The 26182-nt window shown below is 42.2% G+C and overlaps 1 protein-coding gene and 1 long non-coding RNA gene across 3 annotated transcripts in view; one reads left to right on the top strand and one right to left on the bottom strand.

Annotated features, from left to right (window-relative positions):
- LOC139564397 (uncharacterized) overlaps window positions 1–26182 on the top strand; it is a 418006-nt gene that overhangs the window by 373274 nt on the left and 18550 nt on the right. The window lies entirely within an intron of this gene.
- Window positions 13764–17259, bottom strand: LOC139564210 (pregnancy-specific beta-1-glycoprotein 11-like). 2 transcript variants are annotated; one of them, XR_011672712.1, is made up of 6 exons: window positions 17148–17259; window positions 16255–16299; window positions 15061–15336; window positions 14655–14930; window positions 14458–14559; window positions 13764–14136 (listed from the first exon to the last, which is right to left on the bottom strand). XR_011672712.1 is itself a non-coding variant. In XM_071383516.1 (5 exons), the coding sequence occupies exons 1-5, from the start codon at window positions 17197–17199 to the stop codon at window positions 14045–14047; spliced, it is 741 nt and encodes a 246-aa protein (XP_071239617.1). In that variant the 5' UTR covers window positions 17200–17259; the 3' UTR covers window positions 13764–14044. The 2 variants fall into 2 exon arrangements, 1 of the variants encoding a protein (XP_071239617.1); XM_071383516.1 differs by lacking the exon at window positions 14458–14559.

The following is a 26182-nucleotide window of genomic DNA, read 5'->3' as shown; positions in this document are numbered from 1 at the left end:
ACCTTCTGGATGGTAGCGGTGTAAACAGACAGTGGCTCGGGTGGTTGATGTCCTTGATGATCTTTTTGGCCTTCCTGTGACATCAGTGTTGTAGGTGTCATGGAGGGCAGGTAGTTTGCCCCCGGTGATGCGCTGTGCAGACCGCACCACGGTTGAGTGCGGTGCAGTTGCCGTACCAGGCTGTGATACAGCCCGACAGGACGCTCTCGATTGTGCATCTGTAAAAGTTTGTCAGGGTTTTGGGTGACAAGCCAAATTTCTTCAGCCTCTTGAGGTGGAACATTTCAGTTTGTCTGTGATTTGTACGCTGAGGAACTTAAAACTTTCTACCTTCTCCACTGCTTTCCCTTCGATGTGGATGGGGGGTGCTCCCTCTGCTGTTTCCTGAAGTCCACGATCATCTCCTTTGTTTTGTTGATGTTGAGTGAGAGGTTGTTTTCCTGACACCACATTCCGAGTGCCTTCACCTCCTTCCTGTAGGCTGTCTCGTCGTTGTTGGTAATCAAGCCCACTACTGTTGTGTTGTCTGCAAACTTGATGATTGAGTTGGAGGCGTGCATGGCCACGCAGTCGTGGGTGAACAGGGAGTACAGAAGTGGGCTGAGCACACATCATTGTGGGGCCCCAGTGTTGAGGGTTGTTTCCTACCATCACCAGCTGGTGGCGGCCTGTCAAGTCCAAGGCCCAATTGGACAGGGCGAGGTTGAGACCCAGGGCCTCCAGGTTGATGATGAGCTTGGAGGGTACTATGGTGTAGAATGCTGAGCTGTAGTCAATGAACGGCATTCTTACACAGGTATTCCTTTTGTCCAGATGGGATAGGGCAGTGTGCAGTGTAATGGCGCTTGCGTCATCTGTGGACCTGTTTGGGCGGTATACACACTGTGTGGGTCTAGGGTGGCTGGTAAGGTGGAGGTGATATGATCCTTGACTAGTCTCTCAAAGCACTTCATGATGACAGATGTGAGTGCTACGGGGCGATAGTAATTTAGTTTAGTTATCTTTGCATTCTTGGGAACAGGAACATTGGTAGCCATCTTGATGCATGTGGGAACAGCAGACTGGGATAGGGAGCGATTGAATATGTCCGTAAACACACCAGCCAGCTGGTCTGCGCATGCTGGGATGCTGTAGACGGGATGCCACCTGGGCCAACTCATGTTAGCCACAGAGAAGGAGGGGGGGTGCAGTCCTTGTTAGCGGGGCACGACGGTGGCACTGCATTAACCTGAAAGCGGGCAAAGAAGGTGTTTAGTTTGTCTGGAAGCGTGACGTCGTTGTCCGTTACGTGGTTGGATTTCTTTTTGTAGTCTGTGATTTCCTGTAGACCCAGCCACATACAGTTGAAGTCAGAAGTTTACATATACTTAGGTTGGAGTCATTAAAACTCGTTTTTCAACCACAAATTTCTTGTTAACAAACTATAGTTTTGGCAAGTCGGTTAAGACATCTACGTTGTGTAATTTTTCCAACAATTGTTTACAGACAGATTATTTCACTTATAACTCACTGTATCACATTTCCAGTGGGTCAGAAGTTTACATACACTAAGTTGACTGTGCCTTTAAACAGCTTGGAAAATTCCAGAAAATTATGTCATGGCTTTAGAAGTTTCTGATAGGCTAATTGACATCATTTGAGTTCATTGGAGGTGTACCTGTGGATGTATTTCAAAGCCTACCTTCAAACTCAGTGCCTCTTTGCCTTACATCATGAGAAAATCAAGAGAAATCAGCCAAGACCTCCTTCATCCTTGGGAGCAATTTCCAAACGCCTGAAGGTACCACATTCATCTGTACAAACAATAGTATGCATGACCCCAAGCATACTTCCAAAGTTGTGGCAAAATGGCTTAATGACAACAAAGTCAAGGAATTGGAGTGGCCATCACAAAGCCCTGACCTCAATCCCAGAACTGAAAAAGTGTGTGCGAGCAAGGAGGCCTACAAACCTGACTCAGTTACACCAGCTCTGTCAAGAGGAATGGGCCAAAATTAACCAAACTTATTATGGGAAGCTTGTGGAAGGCTACCCGAAATGTTTGACCCAAGTTAAACAATTTAAAGACAATGCTACCAAATACTAATTGAGTGTATGTAAGAGAGAATTCAGTAGACGGCACACGTCATACGTGTGATTTATGACCCTACTTTATGGGTCAGGTGTGTATGCCCATATATGGGAATCATGCAGGACATCCTGTCAGGAAGTTCTCACGCTCTCTAGGGAGTGCCCATATATGTATTTCCTGTCAGGAAGTTCTCATGCTGTCACGCCCTGGCCTTAGTATTCTTTGTTTTCTTTATTATTTTAGTTAGGTCAGGGTGTGACATGGGGTATGTTTGTGTTTTGGGTGTTTATTATGGTAAAGGGGGTGTTGGTTTTAGTGTATGGGTTTGTGTTGAGTGTATGTGTCTAGGATTGTCTATGGTTGAGTGTAGGTGTTTAGGAAAGTCTATGGTTACCTGATTTGGTTCTCAATCAGAGACAGCTGGTTATTGTTGTCTCTGATTGGGAGCCATATTTAAGGTAGCCATAGGCTTTAGGTGTTTGTGGGTAATTGTCTATGTTTGAACGTTTGTAGCCTGTGTGTGTGTGTGTGTGTGTGTGTGTGTGTGTGTGTGTGTGTGTGTGTGTGTGTGTGTGTGTGTGTGTGTGTGTGTGTGTGTGTGTGTGTGTGTGTGTGTGTGTGTGTGTGTGTGTGTGTGTGTGTGTGTGTGTGTGTGTGTGTGTGTGTGTGTGTGTGTGTGTGTGTGTGTGTGTGCGCGCACAACGTTTATAGCTTCACGGTCGTTTGTTTAGTTTATGTATAGTGTTCGTTTCATGTTTTCTCTCTTCTGAATAAAAGAAGATGTTCTTTTCACGCGCTGCGCCTTGGTCCTCACTCTCTTCAGTAGACGATCGTGACACATGCTTTAGATTGAGTGTTTATTTAACCAGATAGTGCATCTGTTCCTTTGAAGCTGTCATGATGATTGATGTGTAGGGACCTCGTTGAACTGGGGGATGTGTTTGAACATTTCAAAGAGTATGGCGCTGTTGTAGTGACCTAAGGGCTGTTGTTTATGAAACAGGAATGTCCGGGGTTATTGTGGGCAGCCGCATTATAAATAAGAGCTGAACACTACAAGCGACCTCGATAAACCCCAGAACACTAAACAAGAAATTAAACATGGATTTTGTGATCAGTGACACACACGTGATGACCGTAACAGCGGAAGCAGGACCTCGGTGGAAACATAGAGAAAGGGCCGAGTAATAAGCATCAATATATGATGCGCCAAAAAAGCGGTTTCTAAATATGTATAGAACCCAAATACCGCCCGCAACTTCGCTGAAAGATCAAGTGTTGTCTAATGGACAGCTATGGGGTTTGATTACCAGGCCTGTAGAGTGAAACTCTATACCGTAGACGAAGGAGAAGAATATACAGACCAGACTTTAGGAGTGGACTACAGGCTTGAAGACTGGCACGTGTTTTGCAAGCTGGTGTGTCCCGAACTGAGAGTTATCACAAAGGGGTATAGCTTGTTCACGGGCTACGAGACCCGTTGGGAAGGTGCCCCTGACTCCTCAGGAAGAATATTTCACAGGGTGAAAATACAAAGAAAGAATGGACTTCCATGTGGGTGCGTGGAGTTCTATATCAGCAACGAGGAAATCCGCAACGAAAACAACAGTGATGGTGGCCTGACTGGGGATTTTAGGTTGCGTATGCTTATTCCTTTTAAAAGTTGGGATCTAATGGAATTGAAAATGTTAGAGTTAGTGGATGCTCTTTTTGTACAGAGCCAACAATGGCAGAGTATTGTTCAGCTAAGGAAGTGCATGATATATACGAATCCTAATAATTATGATTCAAAGGAGCCCCAAGAAGGTTCATCCTCAGAAGGGTCAGCCCCCGAAGAAAACTAAGTATGCGGCTGCGTTAACCACGCCCTGATACCAAAGGAATGGTTCAACAATAAAAGGAGTGCCCTTAAAGCCTTCAGTTCTTCATTTCATCATACACCATGGATATTCATACAACATACCAGGACTCCGATACGTCATGGATGCCAGACCCTAAGGACACTATGCCTCACAGCCCTCCATTCTACTCCCCCCAGGCAAGCCCATCGACAGCCCCTACATGTACACAGCCTGAGGAGGTGTTAGATGGGGTGGTCAGTACTATTTTTGTGGACACCATCAAGGCCTCTGTAGCCACACTTTTAGACGTGGTGATTGGAGAGTATATAAGATAAAAATGCATCGGTTGTGAGATCAATCACCCCAGCCAACGACGACGTCCGTGTTTATTTGACCCACCCCGGTACTACTTCTTCAACCATTTTGAGGGGCTGGTGAAAAGACTGTGGTCCAGCCGCTTTATACCTTCGATGGTCAGAGCCCTGGAGTCTATGGGTCTTGTGCCATCTATTCCCCGAGTTTACGGGGCAACTGAGGCTTTCCTACATGAAATGAAGGAGTTGATCTACATCCACGAGAAACTCAAAGAAATCCGGCACACACTTTTGGACGACAACAAATACAAGGAAGCTTTGGTGGCTGATGTGGTGATTTTCTGGCTCAATAAACCCCAAGAGAACGAGTAACAATATATATTTTGTATTTAGATGTAAAGCAATGGGTAACTATATGCATACGATGTTAGAGAGAATTTTTTTTTTTAAATGAGGAGAGAACTTACAGATGTTATGCAGCAAATTATTGAAAATAAAGTGAACAATGTATCGTTTTACACAACCCACAATACATGGGCTAATGTAGAGCGTGTGCTAAAAATGGAACAAATCATGAATCATGTAAGACATACGGGTGAGACTCTACAATGGACACAACTGGTATCCCGTCTTGTGGATGATTCTGAAGAACTAGAAACATCCCTGTCTAAGATTTTAGTTTATTTGTTTGAAACACCATTTAATTGTAACATGTATCATATTTGTTGTTTATATACTTATATAACGGATGTATGTGTTTTAAAAATTCAGCGATACAAATCTGTAAATGTAAACCAAGTATACAAGGTGTTGCATGCATGGGTCACTGAGAAAACGGGTAGTAATATCCTGCTACGTATCCTGAATTGTCTGTATACGTAATAGTTCATGTTTGCAAAATGAAAATGAAATGTTCTCGTTATTTGAAAGGGGCTCATTAACCTCTCCAGGGAATGTGGGACGGTAGCGTCTCACCTCGTCAACAGCCAGTGAAACTGCAGGGCGCCAAATTCAAAACAACAGAAATCCCATAATTAAAATTCCTCAAACATACATGTATTTTACACCATTTTAAAGATACACTTGTTGTAAATCCAGCCACAGTGTCCGATTTCAAATAGGCTTTACGACGAAAGCAAACCAACCGATTATGTTAGGTGAGTGCCTATTCACAGAAAAACACAGCCATTTTCCAGCCAAAGAGAGGAGTCACAAAAAGCAGATATATAGATAAAATTAATCACTAACCTTTGATGATCTTCATCAGATGACACTCATAGGACTTCCTGTTACACAATACATGTATGTTTTGTTTGGTAAAGTTCATATTTATATCCAAAAATCTCAGTTTACATTGGCGCGTTATGTTCAGTAGTTCCAAAACATCCGGTGATTTTGCAGAGAGCCACATCAATTTACAGAAATACTCATCATAAATGTTGATGAAAATACGTGTTATACATGGAATTTTAGATACACTTCTCCTTAATGCAACTGCTGTGTCAGATTTCAAAAAAGTTTACGGAAAAAGCAAACCATGCAATAATCTGAGTACGACGCTCAGACAACAAATACATATATCCGCCATGTTGGAGTCAACAGAAGTCAGAAATAACATTATAAATATTCACTTACCTTTGATGATCTTCATCAGAATGCACTCCCAGGAATCCCAGTTCCACAATAAATGTTTGTTTTGTTCGATAATGTCCATCATTTATGTCCAAATAACTCCTTTTGTTAGCGCGTTCAGTTCACAAATCAAAATACATGACGCGCGTTCACTAGGAGCAGACGAAAAGTCAAAAAGTTCCGTTACAGTCCGTAGAAACATGTCAAACGAAGTATAGAATCAATCTTTAGGATGTTTTTAACATAAATCTTCAATGATGTTCCAACCGGAGAATTCCTTTGTCTTTAGAATTGCAATGGAACAGAGCTCGCTCTCACGTGAACGAGCATCACGAGCTCGTGGCACTCTGCCAGACCATTGACTCAAAGAGCCCTTATGAGCCCCCACTTCACAGTAGAAGCATCAAACAAGGTTCTAAAGACTGTTGACATCTAGTGGAAGCCTAGATGTGCAACATGACCAATATCCCACTGTATCTTCAATAGGGAATGAGTTGAAAAACGACCAACCTCAGATTTCCCACTTCCTGGTTGGATTCTTTCTCAGGTTTTTGCCTGCCATATGAGTTCTGTTATACTCACAGACATCATTCAAACAGTTTTAGAAACTTCAGAGTGTTTTCTATCCACATCTACTAATAATATGCATATCTTAGCTTCTGGGACTGTGTAGCAGGCAGTTTACTCTGGGCACCTCTGGGCACCTTATTCATCCAAGCTACTCAATACTGCCCCCAGCCATTAGAAGTTATCTCTGTCGGCGCGATGCATGGAGAAGCCCGGTGGCTGAACCAATTCCGACAACATATCCCGAGGGAGCCATGTTTCCATGAAACAGAGAATGTTGCAATCTCTGATGTCTCTCTGGAAGGCAACCCTTGCTCGAATTTCGTCTACCTTGTTGTCAAGAGACCGGACATTGGCTGGTAGTATACTCGGGAGCGGTGGGCGATGTGCACGTCTACGGAGCCTGGTCAGGTGGCCACCTCGTCTGCCCCTTCTGCGACTTCGTTGTTTTTGGTCGACTACTGGAATTAGATTCATTGTCCTGGGTTGTGGTCCGAACAGAGGATCCACTTCAGGAAAGTCATATTCCTGGTCGTAATGTTGGTAAGTTGACGATGCTCTTATATCCAATAGTTCTTCCCGGCTGTATGTAATAAGACTTAAGATTTCCTGGGGTAACAATGTAAGAAATAATACATAAAAAACGAAATACTGCATAGTTTGCCTAGGAACTCAAAGTGAGGCGACCATCTCTGTTGGCGCCATGAGGAGAGAAAATTGAGCTCAGGTGCATCCTGTTTCCATTGATCATCGTTGAGATGTTTCTACAACTTGATTGGAGTCCACCTGTGGTAAATTCAATTGATTAGACACACATCTCTCTGTAAGGTCCCACAGTTGACAGTGCATGTCAGAGTAAAAACCAAGTCAGGTTGGAGGAATTGTCCGTAGAGCTCCGAGACAGATCTGGTGAAGGGTACCAACATTTTTTTTGCAGCATTGAAGATCCCCAAGAACACAGTGCCTCCATCATTCTTAAATGGAAGAAGTTTGGAACCACCAAGACTCATCCTAGAGCTGGCTGTCCGGCCAAACTGAGCAATCGGGGGAGAAGTACCTTGGTCATGGAGTTGACCAAGAACCCAATGGTCACTCTGACAGAGCTCCAGAGTTCCTCTGTGGAGATGGGAGAACCTTCCAGAAGGACAACCAAGGTTGAATTCCTTGGCCTGAATACCAAGCATTGCTCCCGATCCAACCTGTCAGAGCTTGAGCGGATCTGCAGAGAAGAATGGGAGAAACTCCGCAAATACAGGTGTGCCAAGCTTGTAGAGCCATCCCCAAGAAAAGTTGAGGCTGTAATCGCTGCCAATGGTGCTTCAACAAAGTACTGAGTAAAGGGTCTGAATACTTATGTAAATGTCATATTTCAGTTTTTTTTATTTTTAATACATTTGCAAAAGTTTTTGCTTTGTCATTATGGGGCATTGTGTATAGATTGAGGGGAAAAAAAGATGTAATACATTTTAGTATAAGGCTGTAACGTAACAAAATGTGGAAAAAGTCAAGCAGTCTATATACTTTCCGAACTTTTGGACTCCAATCAAACTGAACCAGTATCTCTGGACTGTCAGAATTGTTGTATTACACTTCAAGTCATGGTGGAAGCTAGGCTATCTTAACAGTAGTTACAGTATACACCCACAGGGCCTTCAGTATTTGACTAATCTAACTCATTTAATAGTGAGCTGGGCTGATGTCTGATTCACCTATCACAGTGAGGGTTGAGGTGGCTGTGAGCTGAGGGCTGGTGCTCTGGACCACATAGACCCCTGAGTAGACCACCGTGATGGAGGTCATGGTCAGAGTCCCCATGCTGATGTCCACCGATGCCCTGCCATTGTGGCTCGGGAACATGGCCTGCTGGGCCCCCGACCAGGTCAGAATCTGAGGGTCCCCCACAGTCCAGCTGCCGCTTTGCAGCTGAGTGACCGGAGACAGCGTCAGGGTCACCGTGTTGACACCACAGCCCGGGTTCTCAGATGGAAGCACCTTCTCAGTGCTGGAGCTCAGCACACCTGGAGAAGAGTGGAAAGATGGGTCTTTAGCATCCAGTGGTCAACAATCCTGGTCCTGGAACACAACAGGGTGTACCCACTTTTGTTCCTCTTCCAGCTAATCAGTTTCCGATTAAGACAGACATTAGTTGAATTCACAATTTTTTGTTATTTTGAAGTCATATTATCACAATCAAATATGAACTTGAGGTCACTAGTCTTTAACATGCAATATTTGGGGCCATTTGTTAGAGTCTACCTGGTAAACACAACTTTGTAATTTATTTGGTAATGATATAATACAAATACAATAAACAGGTACTCAATCAAAAAAAGTTTTCACAAACTATTTAGTATAAAACTGTATCCATTTTAGAACAAGTTGCAATTTCTAAATTCACATTTTACTGTAAATGTCTCTATTTTACACTTTCATTTCTCCATCTTCTTTACAGTAAATTAAACTGAAACTTAACTCCCTGAGTTACTTGTATTATTGAAAAATAAGACATGTTACCTTGTATCAAAGCCAGTAGAAGAACATGTGGGACTCTTCCTCTTGTCTCCCCCATTGTGTTTAGGTGGTCTATGAGTGCTCCTACTCTTTTATATTAGTATATATCTTTATATGCCAGTGTTCATCATATAGTACTTGTTCTTGTCAAACTACAAAAGTGGTCTCACATTTTGTATTTTTCTTTCTACAAACATTTACCTTGGTGGCATTGTGTGAATGACCAACTAGGGTAATCTGATTGACAAATGGTGACAGAGAATATGTGTGATCTCCGAGTTGCCTATCCCCCTTCATCCCTCCTGTCTGTCTCCTTCACACTTTGATACAGTAGGTAGCCTTATTGTGGCAATGGCATTGTAGTAAAGAATCATTACAAATATTTTCACCGATCAATTAGACACAAAATATATATATAAATAGGATTACTTCTATACTATTTAATTCTGTGTAGTTTAAGTCTATATTTTCAGCTTTACTGGTTTGGAACAGGGCTACAGTCACTTACAAAACACCATGACAACAAAATGTGTTAAATGTTTATAATATAGTCAACAAGTACAGAATAGAACGGTAAATACTGTACATCAAGTATCATATTGCGGCGGCAGGTAGCCTAGAGGTAAGAGCGTTGGACTAGTAACTGAAAGGTTACAAGATCGAATCCCTGAGCTGACAAGGTACAAATCTGTCGCTCTGCCCTGAACAAGGCAGTTAACCCACTGTTCCTAGGCCGTCATTGAAAATAAGAATTTGTTCTTAACTGACTTGCCTAGATAAAATATATATATATATATATCGTGTCTGTGATATTGTAACGTAATACTTTAGCATTGACATTCCCATTTCACAATTTCCCAAATATTGAGAAATCTCCCTCTGTTATTCCTGTCAGTGTGTGTGTAACAAGGCAACAACACATTCCCTTCACATCTCCCAGGTCAACACCTGTAGAATTGTGGGGGCATGTTCCAATCAGGGAACATCTGAGCATACCTATGTGGGTCTATGCCAGATCAGGTTTGATTTATGAACAGTGGAGGAAAGGGTATGCTGCCTGTCATTATCTCACTGTCCAACCGGGAGCATGAATAGAGGAGCAAACTGGTCATGTGAAAGACACTCAGCTATTCTATGAAACCAACATAAGTACCCACATGCTGTATTACAAAGCTTTCAGGTTGAGGGTAAGAGGTCAACATAAAGCCCCGAGAGAGAGAACAAGCACCCTATGATAACACCATCACACCATGAGAGCTGAGTTGAACAGTGGGACATTGTACTAATCTCTATTCAGAGCCTAAATGTGCTTCCTGCTCGTGTAACAAGTGTTGTATTTCATGTCATATATTTACACAACATCAGAACAGTTCCCATGCCTGATATTAGTGTACATTCCTTTTGGTCGTGTAAGGGCCTTTTTAATGTTGCACACTTCCTTCTCCTTCTGTGTTCTCCCCATAAGCATCCCCTGCCTACTTTCATCTTCCCTGTCTACGCTGTCTACTCTACACATGTAGAAGAGGTAGGTTACAGTGAAATTGTCCATGGAAATCATAATCAATCCTTCCTAATATTGAGTAGCACCCCGTTTTGCCCTCAGAACAGTCTCAATTCGTCGGGGCATGGACTCTACAAGGTGTCGAAAGCATTCAACAGGCAAATGTTGACTTCAATGCTTCCCACAGTTGTGTCAAGTTGGCACAATGTCCTTTAGGTGGGGACTATTCTTGATACACACAGGAAACGGTTGAGCGCGAAAAACCCAGCAGCGTTGCAGTTCTTGACACACTCAAACCGATGCGTCTGGCACCTACTACGATACCCCGTTCAAAGGCATTTAAATATTTTCTCTTGCTCATTCACCCTCTGAATGGCACACATACACAATCCATGTCTTAATTGTCTCAAGGCTTAAAAATCCTTCTTTAACCTGTCCCTCCCTTCATCTCTACTGATTGAAGTGGATTTAGAAAGTTACATCAATAAGGAACCATAGCTTTCACCTGGATTCACCTAGTCAGTCTATGTTGAGGAAGGACTTTTGTACAATCACTATATATGCAAAAGCACCAATATTTTATTTATATGGTCCCTGACATATTATTATTATGGCATCCTACCATTATATTGGGATATTAAAGCATTTCATGTATTTATACTTTTTTTTTTTTATCTTGTAATCTATGAATAGTGTACATGTTAGCTAGCTACTGTACTTTTTACTGTACATGGCGTCATTGGACTAGCATGTGTATTCATGTCCCCTTTCCTTGTTAATTTATACTTTCCAGAGGAATTAGTGTATACGGGCAGCACAGCATTTGTTTATGGATGTTTTTCCTTTCCGTGTCAGGTATGTCATGTGCTATGCTTGTTATAGGTCCGAAGCAGACGTTTTTATCTCAATATCAAAACAATTCTAGTAGCAATTCATTACTTTGCTGTGATTGTTTTCAATTAAAAGGGTAAAAAAGAAACAGAAATATCTTTATAGCAAAAGGCAATTTCTCAAGCAAGAATTTTGCTAGAACTGTTTGGGAGTGGTAGTGTGGAAATATATATAAAACAACGGAAAATCTAGTTTTCGACTGCACTGGGCCTTTAAGATATGTGGACGATATATTTACTGTCCAAGGCTAGCTATGTTCACAAGTGCACGTTACTACTGTACTGTACATAATGCCTGGCTGTCATTGGGAAAGTTGGCTGCCTAGGTCTATAGGCTACTGTACATTTACATTTCATACTGTACATTGTGTTTGCGTTATATTGTACTGTTATGTGAAAGGATATTATTGTTATTTTTCCCTGCCCTGTCTACTGTACTCATGTGGAATAGAGGAGTTGGTGTAGAAGGGCACCACAGGATTTGTTTATGGAGTCTTTCCATACCTTATCAGACAATACAGATCAACACCAACCCTGATCCTAGGGTCATGTGCAAGCCAATCAAAACACAATGCAGAGGCAATCTACACCGGTCACACCCACAATTTGGCCTGATTTACAGTATGTCTGTATCATTCATATCACTATTACTCAATGTAATATAGGGTGTGATCATAACTTCCCCTAATATAATGTAATAATAAACCTAACCCTAACTACATGTTGTGGTGGAAATTCTACCTTTAACTAATAATGAGGAGATGCAAAATCAATAATCAATCAAGGTATTACTTTTATTAAAAACGTATTATAATAACGAGGCTGGTCGCACCACCCACGCAGGTGTAATGGCGTGAGAGCTTCCTGTACAAAGAGTACAGGAGCATTTATATACAATAGTCAAGCTACCCCAGACATACTTCCTCTAACAGTACTGGATACACACACACACACAAAACATGAATCTTTATCCCAGAAACAGGCTCCAAACAGAACAATAGCTCTATCACTGGTGTGCAGAATATAACACTTTGCCCTGTCTCCAGCTAAGCTAAGAGGAACCGGTTAGTTTCTGTCAAGTCTTTAGCCGAGTGCCCAGACATCATGGGGTCATTCAACACACACACACAAACAGTCAGAACAGACCTCTATTTATGTGCACACACACTTTTCTATCTTATATGAGTTAGTTTATATGACAATCTCAAACCCAATGCCTATGCTTAAAGATAGATGTTTTAGTACACAAGCATTAGTAAGGTTTAACTTCAAAATACCCTCACAATGTCCACAGCCCTGCTCAACGCTATCCCCTGATAGAAGTCCCTAATAGGTGACTATGGTGGCACACAGGTGGTTAGGGTTAGAGTTGAGCCGGGGTGTGGACATGAAGCTAGGGTTAGGGTTAGGGTTGAGCCAGGTTGTAGACATGAAGCTAGGGTTAGGGTTAGGGTTGAGCCGGGGTGTGGACATGAAGCTAGGGTTAGGGTTAGGGTTGAGCCGGGGTGTGGACATGAAGCTAGGGTTAGGGTTAGGGTTGAGCCGGGATGTGGACATGAAGCTAGGGTTAGGGTTAGGGTTGAGCCAGGGTGTGGACATGAAGCTAGGGTTAGGGTTAGGGTTAGGGTCATGGTTAGGGATAGGGATAGGCGCACTAACTACCGGATACTGTTTGAATAATGCTTTCACTTCCAATAGAATGCAAATGATGTGGTCCTAAATAAAGGAGTGTATCAAAACAGGTGCTGAAGTATGATGCATCCAGTATAGGTTACCCTGTAAATGATAAATATCCAATGGCATTGTGCCAGTTGTAATAATAAATGAACGCCTCCTCATGTGCCATTTCCAGGTTTGAGGTTAGCTTCAGTATCTAGTTTGTGGTATTCTGGGTCCATGACAAATGGTGTCCATTGTTCAATTTCACCATGTCATGCCTTGACCAAACAGGGTAGGCAAACATGGCCTGAGGTTGACAATACCTTATCACACAGAAAGGGATTTGCCAACAGACATTTGAATGTCTGTGATTGTGTTGGACACGGGGCTAGTACTGAGGTAAAGACTTGTTCAACTTGTACATCAGGTTAGCCTTTGCAATAAGTAGGATACTGTAGCTATATGAGCCTACACACTGACAGACTATAGTATACTATCATGTTATGAAACAACTTCTGTGTATGTTGGTCAGGCTAGTCTCATAATACCACTCTCACATAAACAAGTGATGTTATGGTGTGAAGATGGTGTGATTATAACAGCAGCTTTTCATAGAACTTTTCCTTGAAGACAGCAGGGTCGTCTCTGCTCCCTAGTGAGGGGAGGGACAGTACAGTGTACTCTGCTGGTACGTCTGGCAGTGGATCTGGAGTTATGCTGGCTACTTACCTCTGCCAATCAAAGACCAAAGTTGACAACTCCATACAGAGACAGCTATCTATTACCACACTCATTTGGGAGTTTATTTTACAAGGTCATCTCAACAACAACAAAGATAATAATAATACAGTACGTATTGCAAATAAGAAAATATTACATAGATAACATCAATATGTACGTTTTGTTATTTTCTCATCGTTACCCACTGCATGTGAATGATAAACATAATTCACTGGAAACTTCCAATGACTCAACTATCATTATCCCACAACAGAGGCTGAACTCATTCAATGTTCTCCTCTGTCCTTCCCATTATCTGTAGTCTTATAGCGCCGCTTCTAGGGATCCAGAAGGAACAGCTGACCCACACAGAGAACCAGTCCTAAAACTCCACTCAGCCTCACTGTTTCAGATCCTGATACTGTGGGTCCTGCATGAGGGAACAATAACATGACTTCAGTCTGGGATTTTGGAGATGATGGAAACTGTCTAAAACAGTATTTTACCATGTAGTACGCAGGTATTCTAGCTAGGTTAAAAAACAAAGCATTTAGATTGAAATATTTAGATTTAACAGTACCTACAACTGGGTTTAAGCATGAGTTAATACATTTTGTATCAAGATAACTTGGTGATAATAGTGTAGGAATATTTTATGAGGGATATTATTATTATTATAGTCGAAGTGTAGTGTAGTTTTACAGTATGGTGAATCAGTTCTTTGGAATTGTGATAGTAATTGATTATCTACCTTTATGCATGGCTGAATGAATGTGGTCAGTTCATCATTAAATCTGCCAAAGAGTAATCAGTCTCCATCCAGGGTTTGTCTAGAGAGTCATCTCTTTACGATCTAAAGAACCCTCAAACAATCACAAAACTGACATTGCAAGAATTGATTCTGCAGTGAAGCTTAATTTTATTACACAATAAAACAGGAGTGACTACCTGTGACCTTCACTGTCTTGGAGGCCTCTGCAGAGCGTCCAGCTGCTGTGTTCTCCACCACACAGGTGAAGATCTGGACCGTACCAGGTACCGACGGAATCCATTTCAGGATATTCTTCCTCACGGAGAAGTAGGCGCTAGTAAGGATACCCCCCCTCAATGGCCAGCGGATGGAGCAGTCCAGGTCGACAGTGCAGTTCACCTGGCAGGTAAAGGTGTATTCCCTCCCAGGAAACACTGTGTCAGGGCCACTGATACTAACACTCCAATGATCAACTGTCAGCAAAGGAAGAAAATGTCAGCAAAATAGCTTTGCCTCCAAATTTTTTTGAAGGAAGATTGGACAGGATCACCCATATTCATTGATTCTCTCAAATGAAGCATAGGCGTTACATCTTATACCTACAGTTCAGCAGGTAGCCCAGGCTTATGACCTTGCTTTCAGCCATGTTTGCCATGGTCACCTCGCACTGATAGAAGCCACCATCAGAGGGCAGCAGGGAGTTGAAGTGGAGGGAGGTGTTGTGTTCCAACAGGTTTATCCTGGCGTCTGGAGCTACAACCTGGCCGTCTTTGTACCAAAGCACTGGCAGGCCTGGGAAGGAGCCTTTACAGTCCAGGCTGAAGGACTGGTTGAGGACGGGGAGAGAGAGCTGTGGGCTGGGCCTCACGGACACTGAGCCTGGAACACACAGAAGGGAGATCCAGAGGTGTGATTCGAGGGATGGTTAGGGTTAGGAATCTGAGGCATATTCAATCCCGGCAGAAAGCTGGTTTTCCATATGAACTGAGTTTGCTCGGTCGTTGTGGTAACTAAAGTTAGATGCCAATAGCCACATAAAGTCCAAAGAAGAAAAAGCCTGGAAGGTGGAGAGATGACTAGAAATTATTCGATTGATAATTTTATGTGTGGATTAATTGTAGAGGACCTTGTGCATTTCAGGTAAAATAACAACTCAACATTTATATCCCAAGACAAATTAGCTGGAAACAGCAAGCTAGCTAAATAGGACAAATTAGCTAGCAACTCCAAGGTAGCTAGCTAAATTGCCATAAATGTTTAATGTTTTAAAAATGTTTTAATATAATTGATTCAGAGTTTGTTTTGATACTTCAACCTGCGTGTCGTGATCACGTTCGGTGTGGGGGGACAAAATCAATTTGCGCACGGACAGTTTGAGTACGGTGTAAGGACAATGGACTATAAAGTATTCTTATTTTCTTTGCATCACAGCGTGTCGCACAGCATGGAAGGGGTTGACACTAGATTTAGAAATCTGTAATACAGGTTGCAGTAGTGGCTGGAGTAGTGTGAGCCTCTGTAGCACAGTTGGTAGAGCATGACTCTTGCAACACCAGGATAGTGGGTTCCATTTCTGGGACCACATGCACGCATGACCGTAAATTAAAAACAAAAAAATCTCTTACTTTTCACCTCCAAGATTGTGGTTATGTAAGGTTTAACTATGCTCTTTGAGCTATGATACTAAACATATAGTAAAATGTGTCTCTATATAATTGCGAGTTAACATAATTGTTTGGTGGTAATGGTAAGAGATTAGAGGTAGTCTTTGATGGTTTTAGGTAGTTGGATACTCACTAGGATTAGGAGATGCTGCTGAGACACTGGTAGGATCAAGGCCTCCTGGAGATATATATATGAGGGGGGGGGGGGGACAGAGAGACAGGGAGGACGAGGAAAGATAGAGCGACTTCATTAAAGCGGCAATCAGCAGTAAAAACAATAACAAAGCTGAAGCCCCAACCCTGGTTCGGTAAAAAGCAGAGGGATGGGGCTGGAGAAATCAAACCACTCTAATTCATAGACAGAACTATGGATGTAAGGACTGATCATCCATGATATCTAAATTATAGTTGTAACCATGTGAGGCTATACAGTTTGTTTGCATTTGCTTTTATTTTTACAAACAAGCTTATTTTTTGGGTTCTGATGGGGAACGACAGCTGAACTAAGCTCATGAAGCATTTATAAGTTATATTCTTCAAGAATCAATGGGTACATATCATTCATTCATTTACATTCAAGTCCAAAAATGGTGTAGCAGCTGCTGATTGCCACTTTAAGGGCATCATACAACCTAATGAGCTGTATCTGAATAATGTTGTTTGTCACAGACTCATGTGAGTGGCTGACAATTTGCCCTATATGTTGTACAATTATCACACTGAAATTGTGACTGTGTGTGTGCGTGTGTGTGAATGACTTTTTTCTTATTTTTGTGTCAAATCGACATTTGTAGGCTCATCCGTTATGGAATTAATTGACTGAATGATTCAATCATTTGTATATATGTGTGAATTAAATATATTTTGTGTGTGTGTGTGTGTGTGTGTGTGTGTGTGTGTGTGTGTGTGTGTGTGTGTGTGTGTGTGTGTGTGTGTGTGTGTGTGTGTGTGTGTGTGTGTGTGTGTGTGTGTGTGTGTGTGTGTGTGTGTGTGTGTGTGAGAGAGAGAGAGAGAGAGACCCCTTACCTGTCAGTGTCAGTACCAACACAGTGTAGAAAGTCTTCAAATAGAATGCCATAGTATTACCCCCCAAGTCTTCTACCACTCTCTGTGGCCACCCAAAATATGTGGACACCTTTATACCTTCATTAGTACAGGAAGTATTGTGTTGACATACTGTAATGTCCTGGACTTCAACATCTGATTCTTTAGCTACGTCTCAGCCATCTTGTGCTAAGAAACCTTGAGTAGAGATTCCAGGTTGCTAAAACATTTTTGTTTTTATTTCCTTACCTTACTCAAAGAGTAGGCTGGTTTAACTTATAGTGTGTACAGTAGTAAGTATTGGGAGAGTTCAGACTTGTGTAAAATGCCTTCCTCTTTCCTTCATGACTGCTGCTGATTCCAAAATGTCCTGTTGCCCCAAAGCAGAATGTTTCAGTTGACGACCATCATTAGTTGATTATATTGAATCTTGTGTGTTAGAGCTGGGCTGGAACAAAAGCCTGCACACTACCCTGTAGTCAACCCCTGTGGTTTGTGTATGATATCCCCTTGGTTAACTGGGTCACTGGAGGTCTTTACTGATCAAGTTCCCTGACCTCTTGGCAATACTGTGGTAGTCAGTGACAAAACTGACTGGAAGTTACCGTCACTGTAATCTAGTTCCCATGCTGTGCGCAGTAGCATGGGGATGAGGTTACCGTCAATATAAAGTTGTGTAAGGTGTGTCTGAGCTGATGTGTTTGCGGGTGGTGTTACCAGGAGCCACCAGGGGGTGATCAGGCCTCAGTTTGTTATATGACCTACTGTTTCACCTGACCACACCATGGACCGCACCAAAGATTTTCTATTATATTGCCAAAATGCCACGTGCGTCCACTTTTATCAGTGCAGTCTTAACAACCTAACCATTACAAAACTTCTATTCAGTCTTGTACGACTCTTTCTGTGGCCACCCAAAATATGTGGACACCTTTATAGCTTCATTAGTACATGGAGTGTTATGTTGACATACTGTAACGTCCTGGATTTCAACATCTGACTCAAAAAACTATATTTATTCATACATTCTTGATTCTTTAGACAGGGCTCTAACTCCCCTAGCTCCACAATGAGATAGCAGGCTGTTAGCCAGCCTGCCAGCTTAGTGGAGTCTGCCACTAGCACAGTCAGCTATCCCCATTGAGACCGTGTCTGTGCCTCGACCTAAGTTGGGCAAAACTAAACATGGCGGTGTTCGCCTTAGCAATCTCACTGGAATAAAGAAGCAAGCTTCCAGAAAATTGGAACGGAAATGGCGCCAAACCAAACTGGAAGTCTTCCGACTAGCTTGGAAAGACAGTACCATGCAGTATCGCAGAGCCCTCACTGCTGCTCGATCATCCTATTTTTCCAACTTAATTGAGGAAAATAAGAAAAGTCTAAAATTTATTTTTGATACTGTCACAAAGCTAACTAAAAAGCAGCATTCCCCAAGAGAGGATGGCTTTCACTTCAGCAGTGATAAATTCATGAACTTCTTTGAGGAAAAGATCACGATCATTAGAAAGCAAATTACGGACTCCTCTTTAAATCTGCGTATTCCTCCAAAGCTGTCTGCACAACTCTCCCAGGACCTAGGATCAAGGGAGACACTCAAGTGTTTTAGTACTATATCTCTTGACACAATGATGAAAATAATCATGGCCTCTAATCCTTCAAGCTGCATACTTGACCCTATTCCAACTAAACTACTGAAAGAGCTGCTTCCTGTGCTTGGACATAATAAACGGCTCTCTATCCACCGGATGTGTACCAAACTCACTAAAAGTGGCAGTAATAAAGCCTCTCTTGAAAAAGCCAAACCTTGACCTAGAAAATATAAAACATTTCGGCCTATATTGAATCTCCCATTCCTCTCAAAAATGTTAGGAAAAGCTGTTGCGCATCAACTCATTACCTTCCTGAAGACAAACAATGTATATGAAACGCTTCAGTCTGGCTTTAGACCCCATCATAGCACTGAGACTGCACTTGTGAAGGTGGTAAATGACCTTTTAATGGCGTCAGACCGAGGCTCTGCATCTGTCCTCATGCTCCTAGACCTTAGTGCTACTTTAGATACCATCGATCACCACATTCTTTTGGAGAGATTGGAAACCCAAATTGGTCTACATGGACAAGTTCTGGCCTGGTTTAGATCTTATCTGTCGGAAAGATATCAGTTTGTCTCTGTGGATGGTTTGTCCTCTGACAAATCAACTGTAAATTTCGGTGTTCCTCAAGGTTCCATTTTAGGACCACTATTGTTTTCACTATATATTTTACCTCATGGTGATGTCATTCGGGAAACATAATGTTAACTTTCATTGCTATGCGGACGATACACAGCTGTAGATTTCGATGAAACATGGTGAAGCCCCAAAATTGCCCTCCCTGTAGGCCTGTGTTTCAGACATAAGGAAGTGGATGGCTGCAAATGTTCTACTTTTAAACTCAGACAAAACAGAGATGCTTGTTCTAGGTCCCAAGAAACAAAAAATAAAACTGTGAAGGACCTCTGCGTTACTCTGGACCCTGATCTCTCTTTTGACGAACATATCAAGACTGTTTCAAGGACAGCTTTTTTCCCATCTACATAACATTGTAAAAATTGAACATTTTCTGTCCAAAAATGATGCAGAAAAATGTATCCATGCTTTTGTCACTTCTAGGTTAGACTACTGCAATGCTCTACTTTCCGGCTACCTGGATAAAGCACTAAATAAACGTCAGTTAGTGCTAAACAAGGCTGCTAAAATCTTGACTAGAACCCAAAAATTTGATCATATTACTCCAGTGCTAGCCTCTCTACACTGGCTTCCTGTTAAGGGCTGATTTCAAGGTTTTACTGCTAACCTACAAAGCATTACATGGGCTTGCTCCTACCTATCTTTCCGATTTGGTCCTGCCGTACATACCTACACGTACGCTACGGTCACGAGACGCAGGTCTCCTAACTGTCCCTAGAATTTCTAAGCAAACAGCTGGAGGCAGGGCTTTCTCCTATAGATCTCCATTTTTATGGAATGGTCTGCCTAAATATGTGAGAGACGCTGACTTGGTCTCAACCTTTAAGTCTTTATTGAAGACTCATCTCTTCAGTGGGTCCTATGATTGAGTGTAGTCTGGCCCAGGAGTGTGAAGGTGAACGGAAAGGCAATGGAGCAATGAACCACCCTTGCTGTCTCTGCCTGGCCGGTTCCCCTCTCTCCACTGGGATTCTCTGCCACTGGCTTACTGGTGCTCTTCCATGCCGTCGCTAGGAGGGGTGCGTCACTTGAGTGGGTTGAGTCACTGACGTGATCTTCCTGTCTGGGTTGGTGCCCCCCCTTGGGTTGTGCCGTGGTGGAGATCTTTGTGGGCTATTTTTTTTTTTCAAAAAAAAAAAATTCACCTTTATTTAACCAGGTAGGCTAGTTGAGAACATGTTCTCATTTACAACTGCGACGTGGCCAAGATAAAGCAAAGCAGTTCGACACATACAACAACATGGAATAAACAAACATACAGTAGAAAAAAGTCTATATACAGTGAGTGCAAATGAGGTAAGGGAGGTAAGGCAATAAAATAGGCCATAGTGCGAGGTAATTACGATATAGCAATTAAACACTGGAGTGATAGATGTGCAGAAGATGAATGTGCAAGTAGAGATACTGGGGTGCAAAGGAGCAAAATATATAACTTAATACAGTATGGGGATGAGGTAGTTGGATGGGCTATATACAGATGGGCTATGTACAGGTGCAATGATCTGTGAGCTGCTCTGACAGCTAGTGCTTGAAGTTAGTGAGGGAGATAAGAGTCTCCAGCTTCAGCGATTTTTTCAGTTCGTTCCAGTCATTGGCAGCAGAGAACTGGAAGGAGAGGCGGCCAAAGGAGGAATTGGCTTTGGGGGTGAGCAGAAATAACTCTTGGCAATTATGTAGAATTATGTAGTAACTATAAAATTGTTAAACAAATCAAAATATATTTTATATTTGAGATTCTTCAAATAGCCACCCATTGCCTTGATGACAGCTTTGCACACTCTTGGCATTCTCTCAACCAGCTTCATGAGGTAGTCATCTGATATAATATAATAAATTGCTTGTCTGAAAACGTAGGCCTCATCAATAGTGGAGCTTTTAATGCCGGGAACCACAGAGCGCAGCCTGGAGGAACACTACAGATCTGCCATTTCATCATCTGTATAAATACGAGGTACTGTATTATTTTTCATTAGGCCTACATGTACATTGAAGTACTATTTGCAGTTGTCACTATGACAATGAACACATGAAAGCACTGAATGGTCTGAACCATTATCTGTAGGTTAGAGACCTCATGAATGGTCTGAACCAGTATCTGTGGCTTACAGACCTCATGAATGGTCTGAACCAGTATCTGTGGCTTACAGACCTCATGAATGGTCTGAACCAGTATCTGTGGGTTTGAGACCTCATGAATGGTCGTTTTATTGTTATAGTTATTGGCTTGGTGGACGACGTAACTAATGTTATTATCACAACAGAACTAGCCTACTAGTAAGTCTAGCTAACGTTAGAATTACACTTAACAACACACGTGTTTACTTGACTTTTATACTCTATAAATTGACTCTTACAAATAATTTACCCTGGCAAGTTTGGCACCAGCGACCTTCAGTCGGGAAGTAAAGCGGAAGTCAAATCCCTCACTGTTGTTGTTTGGCTGTGCCCATAGCAACATTCAAAAATGAGGTGGAGAATCTCCCATAGTAAAGGTTCAAATTGGGGAGAGGAAGTGCATCCTAGATCTGTATGTAACCGGACACGTATTTTTATTTTTAATTTCACCTTTATTTACTCGGCCTTGGCTCAGGATGGTAAGTTGGTGGTTGAAGATATCCCTCTAGTGGTGTGGGGGCTGTGCTTTGGCAAAGTAGGTTGGGTTATATCCTGCCTGTTTGGCCCTGTCCGGGGGTATCGTTGGATGGGGCCAGTGTCTCCCGACCCCCCCCTTGTCTCAGCCTCCAGTATTTATGCTGCAGTAGTTTATGTGTCGGGGGGCTAGGGTCAGTCTGTTATATCTGGAGTATTTCTCCTGTCTTATCCTGTGTCCTGTGTGAATTTAAGTATGCGCTCTCTAATTCTCTCTCTCTCTCTCTCTTTCTTTCTTTCTTTCTTTCTCCCTCTCGGAGGACCTGAGCCCTAGGACCATGTGTAACGGCTTTCGTCTTCCTCCTCGAAAGAGGAGGAGAAATTAGAAGGATCGGAGGACCAATGTGCAGCGTGGTAATTGTTCATCTTGTTTAATCAAAGTGAACACTCAAAATACAAAAAAACAACAAAAGTGAAAACCCGAAACAGTTCTATCTGGTGCAGACACACAAAGACTGAAGACAACCACCCACAAACCCCAACAGAAAACAGGCTACCTAAATATGGTTCCCAATCAGAGACAATGACTAACACCTGCCTCTGATTGAGAACCATATCAGGCCAAACACAGAAACGGGAAAACTAGACACACAACATAGAATGCCCACTCAGCTCACGTCCTGACCAACACTAAAACAAAGAAAACACAAAAGAACTATGGTCAGAACGTGACACCATGCCTCAGGACTACCTGGCCTGATGACTCCTTGCTGTCCCCAGTCCACCTGGCCGTGCTGCTGCTCCAGTTTCAACTGTTCTGCCTGCGGCTATTGAACCCTGACCTGTTCACCGGATGTGCTACCTGTCCCAGACCTGCTGTTTTCAACTCTCTAAAGACAGCAGGAGTGGTAGAGATACTCTGAATGATCGGCTATGAAAAGCCAACTGACATTTACTCCTGAGGTGCTGACCTGTTGCACCCCCGACAACCACTGTGATTATTATTATTTGACCCTGCTGGTCATCTATGAACATTTGCACATCTTGGCCATGTTCTGTTATAATCTCCACCTGGCACAGCCAGAAAAGGATTGGTCACCCCTCATAGCCTGGTTCCTCTCTAGGTTTCTTCCTAGGTTCTGGCCTTTCTAGGGAGTTTTTCCTAGCCACTGTGCTTCTACACCTGCATTGCTTGCTGTTTGTGGTTTTAGGCTGGGTTTCTGTACAGCACTTTGAGATATCAGCTGATGTAAGAAGGGCTTTATAAATACATTTGATTTGATTCTTTATACATGCCTCAGCCATCTTGTGCTGAGAAACATTGACTAGAGATTCCAGGTTGTTAATCGATTATGTGTTTATTACTTGTTACCTTAATAAAGAGTGGGCTGGTTTAAATGATGCCTCGTTACCTCAGAGAGTGGGCTGGTTTAAATGATGACTTCAAAACTAGTATGTGAGTTCAAATTTCAGTATAATGCCTTCCTCTCTTGCCTCATCCCTTCATGACTGCTACTGATTCCAAAATGTCCTGTTGCCACAAAGCAGAATGTTTCAGTTGATTAATCAGTAGTTGATGGCTCTCTGTTAATCATATATGCATAGTCACTAACCATATCTACATGTACATACCACCTCAATCAGCCCGACTAACCGGTGCCTGTATATAGCCTTGCTGCTGTTATAGCCTCGCTACTGTATATAGCCTCACTACTGTTATTTTTCAGTCTTTTTACTATTGTTTTTATTTCCTTACTTACCTATTGTTCACCTAATACCTTTTTTTTAATTTTTTTATTCCACTGTTGGTTAAAGCTTGTAAGTAAGCATTTCACTGTAAGGTCTACACCTGCTGTATTCGGCACACATGACAAATAAACTTTGATTTGTTTGATTATATTGAATCATGTGTGTTAGAGCTGGGCTGGAACAAAAGCCTGCACACTACCCTGTAGTCAACCCCTGTGGTTTGTGTACGATATCCCTGTGGTTAACTGTGTCAAAGTCAGGTTCCCTGACCTCTTAGCACAGCTGTGGTAATCAGTGACTAAACTGACTGGAAGTTAACATCACTGTAATCTCATGCCCACTGCGCAATAGCCTGGGGTGAAGCCCAGCATCACTGTGAAGGCGAATAAGGTGTGTCTGATCTTTTTATTTAACCTTTATTTAACTAGGCAAGTCAGTTAAGAACAAATTCTTATTTACAATGACAGTCTACACCCGGACGACACTGGGCCAATTGTGTGCCGCTCAATGGGACTCCCAATCACAGCCGATTGTGATCCAGCCTGGATTCAAACCAGGGTGTCTGTAGTGAAGCCTCAAGCACTGAGATGCAGTGCCTTACACCACTGCGCCACTTGGGAGCCCAAGTTGATGTGATCTGATCTGGTGTTTCTGCAGGTATGACCATCTCACCTGACTGCACCATGGACTAAAACTAAACTGGTTGCTATGCCACTCTAGTCTTTATGGAGCACATGAATAGGACTCCGAAGAGTAAAGGTTGACATGTAAAGCAACAGGAGGAATGGAAATGAGGCAGGTCCCATCACAATACATGTTGCAATTTACCAGCACATTGTAAAAGGGCTGCAATGCTGCATTATTCCTGGCAGTGACTGTTGTTTACACAACATTTACCTTTTATGGGCTTTGAATCCATATTCCTCTCTCTCTCTCTTTCTCTCTCTCTCTCCTTTAGGATAGCATGAATACTACATGAGTTATTGAGAGAACGAGAGACCTTAGAATTTCCTTAGCATTTGTTGCTAATCATTTCTTAACTACACTTTCAGTAACTGCAGTCTATGGGTCTGAAATAAAGGTAACGTGTATATTTGGTCAAGAATGTTGCTTTTGTCTCTTCTCATGAAAAGCCACAAATAGTTTCGCAAACGGTTACACACTGCTGAAACACATGATGCAATTTGGCCTTCTGAAAGCAGATCTGAAGCAAAAAATGACAGTGTAATATCCTCAGGGGAGATCAACATCACATGCAGTATATATCTAGATTATTCACTGTCTATCATGGAAATTCTACTGCACCAACTGTTTTACAAATTTCATACTGCTATACAGTTTGATCCACAGTCTCCTTGTGTGATGTCACAGGTAGAGCACTGTACAGTATGACAATATTGCTTATTCTTCCTGTGCCACTGTATTATTGGTTTTAAGTATGGCATGAAAGTTTGTTGTTTTGCACATTACTTGTGGAATAATCTCCAAAGCTCTTATTGGATGAATTGGTGCCTCTAGGGCAGTGGTTCCCAAACTTTTTATAGTCCCGTACCCCTTCAAACATTCAACCTCCAGCTGTGTACCCCCTCTAGCACCAGGGTCAGCATACTCTCAAATGTTGTTTTTTGCCATCATCATAAGCCTGCCACACACACACACACTATATGATACATTTATTAAACATAAGAATGAGTGTGAGTTTTTGTTACAACCCGGCACATGGGAAGTGACAAAGAGCTCTTATAGGACCAGGGCACAAGTAATAATATAATGATAATCAACAATTTTGCTCTTTATTTAACCATCTTACATATACAACCTTATTTGTTCATCGACAATTGTCGATAACTCACATAACTCACAACAGGTTAATGAGAAGGGTGTACTTGAAAGGATGCAGATAACTCTGCAATGCTTGGTTGTATTGAAGAAAGTCTGTCTTAAATCATTTTCCACACAGTCTGTGCCTCTATTTAGTTTTCATGCTAGTGGTATGGCATGAAAGTTCGTTGTTTTGCACCTTACTTGTGGAATAATCTCCAAAGCTCTCATTGGATGAATTGGTGCCTCTAGGGCAGTGGTTCCCAGTTTGGGGATAGCTGCTCTAGGGCAATTCTAAATGCTGATTGAGGACCTTTTAACTGAAGAATGTGTTTTGTTTTCTAAGATTGTGTTATGCTTTTTATTATTCATGTGAATATTGATGTGTGTATTGATGTGTATACAGGTGTCACGCCCTGACCTTAGTTATCTTTGATTTTTTTATTATTTTGGTTAGGTCAGGGTGTGACATGGGGGATGTATGTGTTTTACCTTGTCTAGGGGTTTTGTATGTTTATGGGGTGTTTACTAGTCTAGGTGTTTGTATGTCTATGGTTGCCTAGATTGGTTCTCAATTAGAGGCAGCTGTTTATTGTTGTCTCTGATTGGGAACCATATTTAGGCAGCCAT

This window comes from Salvelinus alpinus, chromosome 35 (assembly GCF_045679555.1).
Source record: "Salvelinus alpinus chromosome 35, SLU_Salpinus.1, whole genome shotgun sequence".
Taxonomy (NCBI): Eukaryota; Metazoa; Chordata; class Actinopteri; order Salmoniformes; family Salmonidae; genus Salvelinus; species Salvelinus alpinus.
Note: the sequence above shows the minus strand (reverse complement) of the source record. Positions and strands in the feature narration are given on the sequence as shown.